Source organism: Scardinius erythrophthalmus, assembly GCF_964197995.2.
Source record: "Scardinius erythrophthalmus genome assembly, chromosome: 17".
NCBI classification, from domain to species: Eukaryota; Metazoa; Chordata; class Actinopteri; order Cypriniformes; family Leuciscidae; genus Scardinius; species Scardinius erythrophthalmus.
This window is the reverse complement of record NC_138237.1, coordinates 34,644,950-34,654,600: the sequence shown is the minus strand read 5'-3', so window position 1 is coordinate 34,654,600 and position 9,651 is coordinate 34,644,950. Positions and strand designations below refer to the sequence as shown.

The following is a 9,651-nucleotide window of genomic DNA, read 5'->3' as shown; positions in this document are numbered from 1 at the left end:
GATTCTCGTGACGCTGAGTTGACTGCGGAAGTACTGCACTGCGCAGTTTACGTGGAGTTTACAGCGTTATTTGTCCTGTGTGAGGTATTCTAATAAAATTTAATGTTATTTTATAGCTGTGTTGATATTTGTCTGTATTTTTGCTAGCTGCACTCTACTCTGTCGTCATTATAAAATGACTCTGTTTGAGAACCATATAAATGCCTCTTGTCCAAGTAATTAGGTGTATGATCTAATAAACTTAACATGCTTTCATTAATATAGGAAGAAATTGACAAGTTTTGATTGTGTGCACTGATATTTAATTAGACTTTTATATAATTTCAAGGCTACAAGTCAAAGCACTGGTCCAGTATGTCAAAGATGGAAAAGATGAGTATTCTGGGAGTGAGGAGTTTTGGAGTTGAAGATAAAGACAAACAAGTGATCTCCTTCTTCAGCCCTCTCACGGTGCTTGTGGGACCTAATGGAGCTGGAAAAACGGTTTGTATAAAGCTGTCAGTCATTAGGCAGGTTTGAGAACCATTTGGAGCGAATTATGTGCCATAATTAAACAAACAAATCCAGCATTTTGCAAACAAACTCGATCTACTTCGCAAAGGAAAACTCGACTTGCAAACAAACAGAAAGCAATGTGCAAGTACAAAGTCAGTTTGAGTGAAAATGCAGTGGAATAACAAATATGTATTGTGTTTTACAAGTATAAATAAATGAGCCTAGATAATACTTCACAAATAAATACAAACCATCCTACAAATTGCATGTAACCTTTGAGCAAATACCAAATCTAGTGCATACAAATGCATATCTGTCTCTTATGATTGTGAGACACTTGGCTTTTTATGATATCTCTCCGCTCGATTTTGTCACAAATGTGTCCAGGCAGATTTTCTCACAAATGCAGTTGAGCAACTTCCTCTTCTAAAACAGTAGATGGCCCAGAGCTGAGGAAAATGACCGGTGAACAGGTGTGTTTCTGTCTTATTTGATCTGTAATTAACCTTTTTGAGGTTTTCTTTTGCAAAATGTAAACAGATTAGCACTTAGCAATTCACTCCCTAGGATAGGGAAATCTATAAGCTGAAAACTCTACCATCATATGTTGCTTTTTTAAATGTTTGTAAAAACGTTAATTAATTTATATATATATATATATATATATATATATATATATATATATATATATATATATATATATATATATATCACCACTGTGACGTATCGAACGAAACCGTGAATTTCGTGAACCGTTACACCCCTAACATATATATATATATATATATATATATATATATATATATATATATATATATATATATATATATATATATATATATATATATATATATATATATGGGTCATAAATGTCCACTTTTGGTATGGCAAGATGTCTTAAAATTTATTTATTTTTCTAACATTTAAGCTTACACCACGTTATTATATATTACCCTTTGACTTTATGAATATGCATAAATGACAGCTTAATGATTTTTTATATTTTTTGTGCATTTATTTAAAGACCGCATGTACCATTTTTTGTCACTGGTGTTACCTTACTTCTTAGGCAATATTAAAGGTTTTTATGATTTTTTTTTATTTTTTTATTTCAGCACATGTAGTCAAATTTTACGAAAAATAATAATAATGCAACAAATAAGGAGATTATGTTTTATTTATTTTAATCAGGTTTGTTAAAAGTGTGCTTGAATGAGGTTAGTTCGTTTGCGCAACCATGTGTTTGCTATAACAATGAAAATATTTGAAAACCAGTTAAAATCAAGTAATGATGCAATCCTTTAAATCTTAACTTTTGAGTGTAGCAGAATTAAATGGATGTAAAATTATTATTATGTCACATGTGACAGAAAAAAAAAGACAGTAACACCAGTGACACAATGAATCACCAATGACACACATAAGATCAAAGATCCTTATTCTTCAACTATAATTAAGTAGATGAGACTAAATTGTTACATTTGGCATATAATCTAAATTAATAGTTTTGAATAAAGTTTATCTATAAATGTGAGTCACTGGTGTTACTGGTGTTACCCATAAGAAAAGTGACACCAGTGACAATTTTCATGAAAAATTCATTTTACAAAATGGCTGTTGCAAGGCATCAAACCACATCTTGTCAATCATGGTATACTAACTAAATTAAGTAGTTTAATCCATTTGTATTGTAGTTTTTTTTACAATTACCTAACAATAAAGTAGGTCATACCAGTGAGTTAAACTAAAAGCTTCATATGAAATCATGACATAAATGAGAAGATTTCTGATTACGGAAAAGAGACAGTGGATCTACCATGGGTTTTTCTTCATAGATATTCAGGAAATTGGAAGAAGGAAGTCGATTGATGTCATCAGTGTGATTTTTATTTCAAAATAAGAGATTTTTGTTTAATGGTAACACCAGTGACCAGGGGACCACTACTATCATTATAAATTTTATAATATTTATTCTGAATTTTGTTTTTTAATATCATTTACATAATATATTTGATATTTGATTAAATGGTGTAAAAACCTGTTATTGACCTCAAAATAAAGCATTTTCCCTCTGTGGGGACGAGCACTTCTGTGGTGCTTGGAATTCTATATAATTAATAAAAATCAAATATTGCCAAATTGATGGGAAAATGCTTTATTTTGAGGTCAATAACAGGTTTTTAATATCATTTACATAATATATTTGATATTTGATTAAATGGTGTAAAAACCTGTTATTGACCTCAAAATAAAGCATTTTCCCTGTGTGGGGACGAGCACTTCTGTGGTGCTTGGAATTCTATATAATTAATAAAAATCAAATATTGCCAAATTGATGGCTCAAGGAGGTGTAATTGTTCAAATAACATATTACTTTATTTTAAAATGTAAAGAAATTGTAACCCTAAAGTGTTTTTTTAAGTGCAATATTTATGTAAAGGCTAGGGACTGAAAAATGGACATTTCCATAGAATGACCCATATATATATATTGCAGAGTTTATTATAAATTATTTATCACAACCATCAACCAATGGTTGTGATAATTATTTATCACAACCATTTATCACAACCATCCATAAATACCAATTAGAATAAATTCTACTCTGAGCTGTTTCTGTGGCAACACTATCAGCGCCAAAATGAATCTGCAGCGGTCACATGGTAAAAATCACAGCTTTCAGAATGTTCAAATATTACACATAATTACGAGTTCTATGGGCAAGTGGACACGTTTTACAAGTCGGAATCTCGTGATGGAGTGAATCAAGTCCCGCCCTACATTTTTCTTGATCGAAAAGCATGTCTTCACAATAGGAAAGAAAAGACTATGACTTCAATTTCATGCCAACTTTAAAAGGAGAAATTAAAGGACAGAACTGTTATAAATATATGTCTCATGGAATTAGAATTACAAGAATATCAACAAGCAGCCTGCAATATAGCAATATAGAGTGTCAGACCAACTGCAGCAATTAAAGACATTTAAAGATGAATTTAAGCAAAATGGCTGAAAAATCACATAGCCTACATTAACTAAAAATATGATTTAATGGATTATCACTTTCGACCAATAGGTGGCGTAGTTAAGACCAGAGGCATTACAATAGGAATATTTATTCAAAAGTTAAATAGCATTATTTGTTATAACTTTTTTACCACAAGGTGGGGCTGCCCTGAAACTTTTTGAGTACCTTCAAGACATGGTGCCGATGACTCATACGAGTTTCGTAACGATTCGCTAATGCGTTCATTAAGAATAGCATTTTACATCACAATTCTGTATTGAAGTCAATAGGAATTTCATGTTTTGTTCTATTATAGCGCCACCAAGAGGCACAAACCCCATGTGTTATGTGTCCTCAGACTGAGCCCATACATGTGTGTGTCAAATTTGGTGAAAATATCTCAGTTATTGACATTTATATGTATAAACACATAAAAAATGACACACACCTGACTTTGTTTGCATTTTATTGCCACTTACTATCAATATTTTCACATTTTGGTATTAGTGTTTAGCTAACAACCTATGTTTCCGTTTTTCCTACGGTGGTTTCGTCTCGATCGGTCTAGCGGTTTTGAAGATTGACAATGACAAATGTTTTTTAAGCGCTAAATCACAATTCTACACAAACCGTAAAGGCAAAACCTAGCATGTTTGATATCTTTGGACTCGGCAAGGATTCGGGAACCGACAAAAGTTACTCCCGTGAAAAAAAGTTGACCACACCCAAAGTTCTAAGCATTTGAAAAAATGATTTTACCACTTGGTCGCGCTGGTCCGGAACTTCTCAGGCTCTTTCAGGGCATGGTGCTGATGACCCATACCAAGTTTCGTAACAATCCGTTCATGCGTTCATAAATTACAGCATTTTGATACAAAATGCAAAATGGTCGACGCCTAAAATGGTTGATATGGCAAAATTGGATATCAATCGACTCGTCATGATGGCCTGAATCTAACGAGACCACTTTTATGATTTTTGGACAAATTGTTCATAAGTTATAAGCAAAAATAGCCATTTTTTGCACCACGGACCGGTTTAATATATCAGACAATATTTTCACGGACCGGCCTTTAAGGTGTGGCGGATAAATACAACAAAATATGACCGGCATAAAAACTGGGGTATTTTTTAAATATAATTATAACCGTGAATCCAATGTGTAGGCCTACTCGCAACTTTATTAGCAGTGTCCTCGTAACATCGCGCCAACAACATAACATGAGTAACATCCTCTCTGCCCCCTAACGCTCTCTGGTCGCTATGGTAACGTTTAAATATGCCTTCAAAATAAGATACACCACAAAAACAAATATAAAGGGCATGAAAAATACAACTCACTATAACACTGAATCAGTGGGAGCCCTGAGCCTGTTTCTCTAGGGTCGTATCTAGGGCTAATGGGAGACAAGGACACCCGAAGTGTGTTGCTTATGTCCAGTCTACTCCATAGTTTTGTTTTGGTTGCTGTCTCTGCCGAAAACCCCGCTTCCCACATATAGGATGTCGGAAATGGCAATAGGGTTTTCAGTGCTGTTGTGGCAATCTCAGGGTATTCTGCCATGACTTTTATCCAGAACACCGGCAGAGTTGTTGTCTCGAACATACTTTTAAGGCCGACGTCATTTGCGATCCCCAGCAGTTGATCTTCTTCTTGCACAGACATGCTGGATTCACCTGGTTTGTTGACAAATGGGTCGCGAATCCATTTCTTGGCAGTTCGTGGGTCTTTTGTAGTTGGGAAGTAGCGCTCGAAGACCAGCTGGGAGAATGAAGGCTCGGGCTCAGTCTCTTCCAAAATCCCAGAAAGAATTATATTATCTCCTCACAAAGCTGCTCGAATGGATGCGAGTTAAAGGCGTGTGCTTTAATGTTGTTAATAACTTTAAAAACATCATTCAATACACTGTTAAGATCCGGTGGCATTTTTCTGCTATCCAGCATTTCCCTGTAAATGACACAATGCGTAGACTCACATTCAGGTGCAACCTCTTTAATCCGAGCAGTTAAACCAGCAGCTCCGACTGTGCATATGCCAACACAAAAGGACCAGGGCTAAGTTTCCCGATAACGTTGTCTCTTAGCGCGCTACGAAGACTCTTAAGGTATAACTTAACTGAAGGTATACCATTTCTAGGTGTGTTCCCCGATCTATACCTTAGGAAGCTGCTTAAGATATACCTTCTTACGTGCGACGTTACTCGGTGCTGTCCGTGGCGATGGTGCTGAATTGGTTGATTTCGATGGCTCGAGAATCAATTATTCTCTCGTGCAGGGGCTGTTTATGTGAGAAAGCGGTGTTCTTTATAAAAGAAGCACTTCAGAAATAGTTTAAATTGCATTTATTAGGACTCATGGGATATTTAAAAAAATAATCCAAACTATAATAGCCTATAATAGCCTTGCCTACATATTTTAAAATTGTAGGCTATCATATATTGCTGCCATAATAACCATTTTAATTTATGTGCTTTCTTCTCTTTCCCATTTTTGTTCGCTGAGGTGGAGCTGCGATGAAATATTGTTCTTGTAAATACTTTCCAGCATTTCAGTAAATAAAAGTGTACGTCACGTACGGTGCTCGGCAGTGATCAAAAAGGATTTAAACAGTGGATTTTGAATCTCTTCTTGTAAACTTGGAGATGTGGATTCAGACGGCAATTTAATTACCACACGACCTGTTTGTCAAAAAACAGTAGGTATAATTTGGCCAGGAATTTTTCACGCGGGTTGGGTGAGAAAAAACACTGATATGGATTCGGACGGCACTAAAATAACCGACTTACCCCTGTAAATGTTTAAAATACCATACGAGCCCATGAGAAACAATATTAGCGTCCGAATAGGACTTAACGGACAGTAGCCTATGCTTTCACTGGCCTTTAAAAGCACTATTTAATTAAAATAAATTTATAAAATTGTATTATATAATAATATAATACAAATTCTAACAACAATCAGTGTAATGACAATTTTATTCTTTGCATGAAAACACTTGAATTAGCCTAATCGAACACTGTCTGGGTGTATTAAAACTTCAGAATTATATTCGTATAGACCTGCAACAGTGATAAGGTAAAGCTAAGAGTGGTCCAGACCAACCTTCCGAAAGTATGACTTACAGAATGTATACTTAACTAAGAACGTTTCGGGAAACACATATTAACGATAAGGTACAGCTTAAGGTGTAACTTAAGAACGACGTAGCGTTAAGAAGGTTTCGGGAAACCCAGCCCAGTTTTCAGTTTTCCTGATATATAGTCATCCAGTGACTTGAATAGTTCTGCGGCTGGTTTTGGTTGGCAACGATAGTGCACATAACATATCCTCATGCACATCCTCCTGATAAAGATATCGCACAGAAACAAGTAGTATTGCTTTGTTGTCAATATCTGTAGACTCGTCAACCTGGAGTGCGTACCACGGTGATGTATTTATCCTCTCCAACAATTGTGTTTCAATGTCCTCTGCTATTTCGTCAATGCGCCGAGTGACAGTGCTAGCCGAAAGAGTCACCTGTGCTATCTTTTTAACTGCAGCGTCTCCTAGAAGTTCACTGCAAATGTCTTTTGTGGCGGGAAGGATCAATTCTTCACCAATAGTGAATGGCTTCTTAGCCTTAGCAATACGGTTAGCCACCAAGTATGATGCTCTCAGTGCACTCGCATTTATTAATGTGGTGGCCCTCAGTAATTGCTTCTGGCCTTCTTGTTCACACTTTTTTCTTTCAAAATACTCAAAAGGCTTGTCTTTTAATGCGGGGTGCTTGGTCTCCAAGTGGCGAAGCAGTTTTGAAGGCTTCATTGCCTCATTAGAGAGCTGGTTGCCACATATTATGCAGAGCGGGCTTGGTGCGTGTAAATCACCTGTTGCGATAAACACTACAATTTATGAGTTTAATATCATGTTTTTCTCCAAAAACACAATACATGTCAGTCATGTTTAAAATGACTTCTGTGGTTTCATGTTGCTTCTTAACACAGAGTGAGAATATATTATTGAGCTTCATTGCTTCATATAGAGAGCTGGTTGCCACATATTATGCAGAGCGGGCTTGGTGTGTGTAAATCACCTGTTGCGATAAATCCATATTTCAAGTAGGACTGAGAATATATGATTTGAGAATATATGAGAATATATGATGAAAACAATTTACTCCACATGGCTCCAGTGGGTAAATAAAGGCCTTCAGAAACGGAGCCATGGGTTTTTGTAAGAAAAATACCCATATTTATAACTTTATAATCTAAAATAACTAGCTTCCGCCAGTCGACCGTACGCATACTACGCAATTCGACTTGTGCCACAAGAGTAACCCGTGATGCATATATGACGTAGGATGTAGGAGTATCGTAACCTTAGAAACCTCTCGTGGTTTTTCAAATAGGGCTGTGCAACAAACTGAAGCTCCTCTTCTATCATATAGAAATCCTCTGACATTTCTCTTCAAAATTGCTAATTCGTGAACGGTGTTTTGTTTAGCTCTTTCCTCTGAGCTTCCACGTTCATCATTACGCTGTGCGTCGGGTCAGGGGTTAGTCTTCCACCGTAAAATAATGTGTACGGCCATCTGGTGGAAGCTAGTGATTATAGTTTATAAAGTTTTAAATATGTGGATTTTCCTTAGACAAACGCATGGCTTCACTTCAGAAGGCCTTTATTAACCCCCTGGAGTAAAAGTGAAGCACTTTTAGCATGGATGGATGCACTTTTTTGGGCTTCAAATTTTCTCCAGCCGTTCACTGCCATAATAAAGCTTGGAAGAGCCAGGACATTTTTTTTATATAACTGATTGCATTCGTCTGAAAGAAGAATGTCATCTACACCTAGGATGACTTGGGGGTGAGTAAATCATGGGCTAATTTTCCTTTTTGGATGAACTATCCATTTAAAGTCATACATCATTCTTACGAAAATACCTTAGATAGCTTAATGAACACAGATATATTATCGCTATCATCTGTTTGTCTTCATGTTTCATCAGACAAAACACCTCTATTTGCATGTTATTATATCCATATAAGGCATTTCCTGAAATGTCATAAATGTAATACTTTCTGCGTGAGAAATGAATCAGTACTGGGCTTCCAGTATGAATGAAACAGATGACATGTGAGTGTTTAGCGCTCCATACCGCTATCATCTCCCCCTTTTGGGTAAAAATAGAAAAATAATACTAAAGTACTTTGTAATGTAGTTACTTGAGTAGTTTTTAAGCAAATGACTTATTTACTCTTACTTGAGTCATATTATTTTTCAGTACTTAAGTATCAATACTTGGTAACACTTTATTTTACTGTGTCATTGTTACAGTGTAATTATATATTTAAGTACTGAGTAATAATAATTAACAACATGTACTTACTTTAGGGTTAGGGTAGGATTAGGATTTGGTTGAGTGTTAATTGCATGTAATTATGCATAATTTACTCTTATTACTGTGGTAAGTACATGTAACCTAACAAGGACACTGTAAAATAAAGTGTGGTCCCACTTTATATTAAGTGGCCCTAATACCTGTGAACGCACATTATTATTACCTTTATTTAACCAGAAAAAACTCATTGAGATTAAAAATCTCTTTTCCAAGAGCGTCCTGGCTAAGACAGGCAGCAGCACAATTAACAAGGTTACAGACATAAAAACATATAACATATAACATCAACAATTTATGCCAGTAACAAATAGTTATAAAGTCATAAAAAATCAGAGTTTCATATATATTATCACAAGCGATAAACAACAGCAAGGATCGTCCGAATAGTCAGTCATAACATCTGCAGCCAGTTTGTGTAGCCTCCATGTCGTTTAAAAGTAATTTAAAATCAACCAATGAAACCGGCTTCTTAAAGGGGGGGTACAATGGTGTTTCATGTATTCAGAGTTGTTTACAGTGTTAAAGAGATGGATTCTCATGCTAAACATGGGCAAAGTTTAAAAAATATATTTTGGACGAATAACAGAGAATTTCTGTGCCGAAAATCTTACTTCCGGGTTGGTACAAGTTTCGGCTGTTTTTTTTTTTCGATCGTGGATCTAATGACGTAGATGAGAGTGGAACTCCTTATATGAGCATTTCTCCCGGAAAAGCGCGCCCGCGCACACGTCGAACAGAGGAGAGCGAGACCGCGCACATCAACGCGCTTCAA

General features: G+C 35.8%; 1 protein-coding gene across 4 annotated transcripts in view; it reads left to right on the top strand.

The window, feature by feature from the left end:
* Positions 1-9,651, top strand: part of LOC308705953 (DNA repair protein RAD50-like) — a 75,128-nt gene continuing 65,477 nt past the window's right edge. For 2 of the 4 annotated variants that reach the window (XM_081391276.1, XM_081391274.1), the window contains exons 1-2: positions 1-84; positions 329-483. In XM_081391276.1, coding sequence (XP_081247402.1) covers positions 355-483 — 129 coding nt within the window. In that variant the 5' untranslated portion in view covers positions 1-84; positions 329-354. Of the gene's footprint in view, positions 85-328; positions 484-886; positions 969-9,651 lie in introns of those variants that run through there. The other 2 variants (XM_081391275.1, XM_081391277.1) reach the window with 2 other exon arrangements.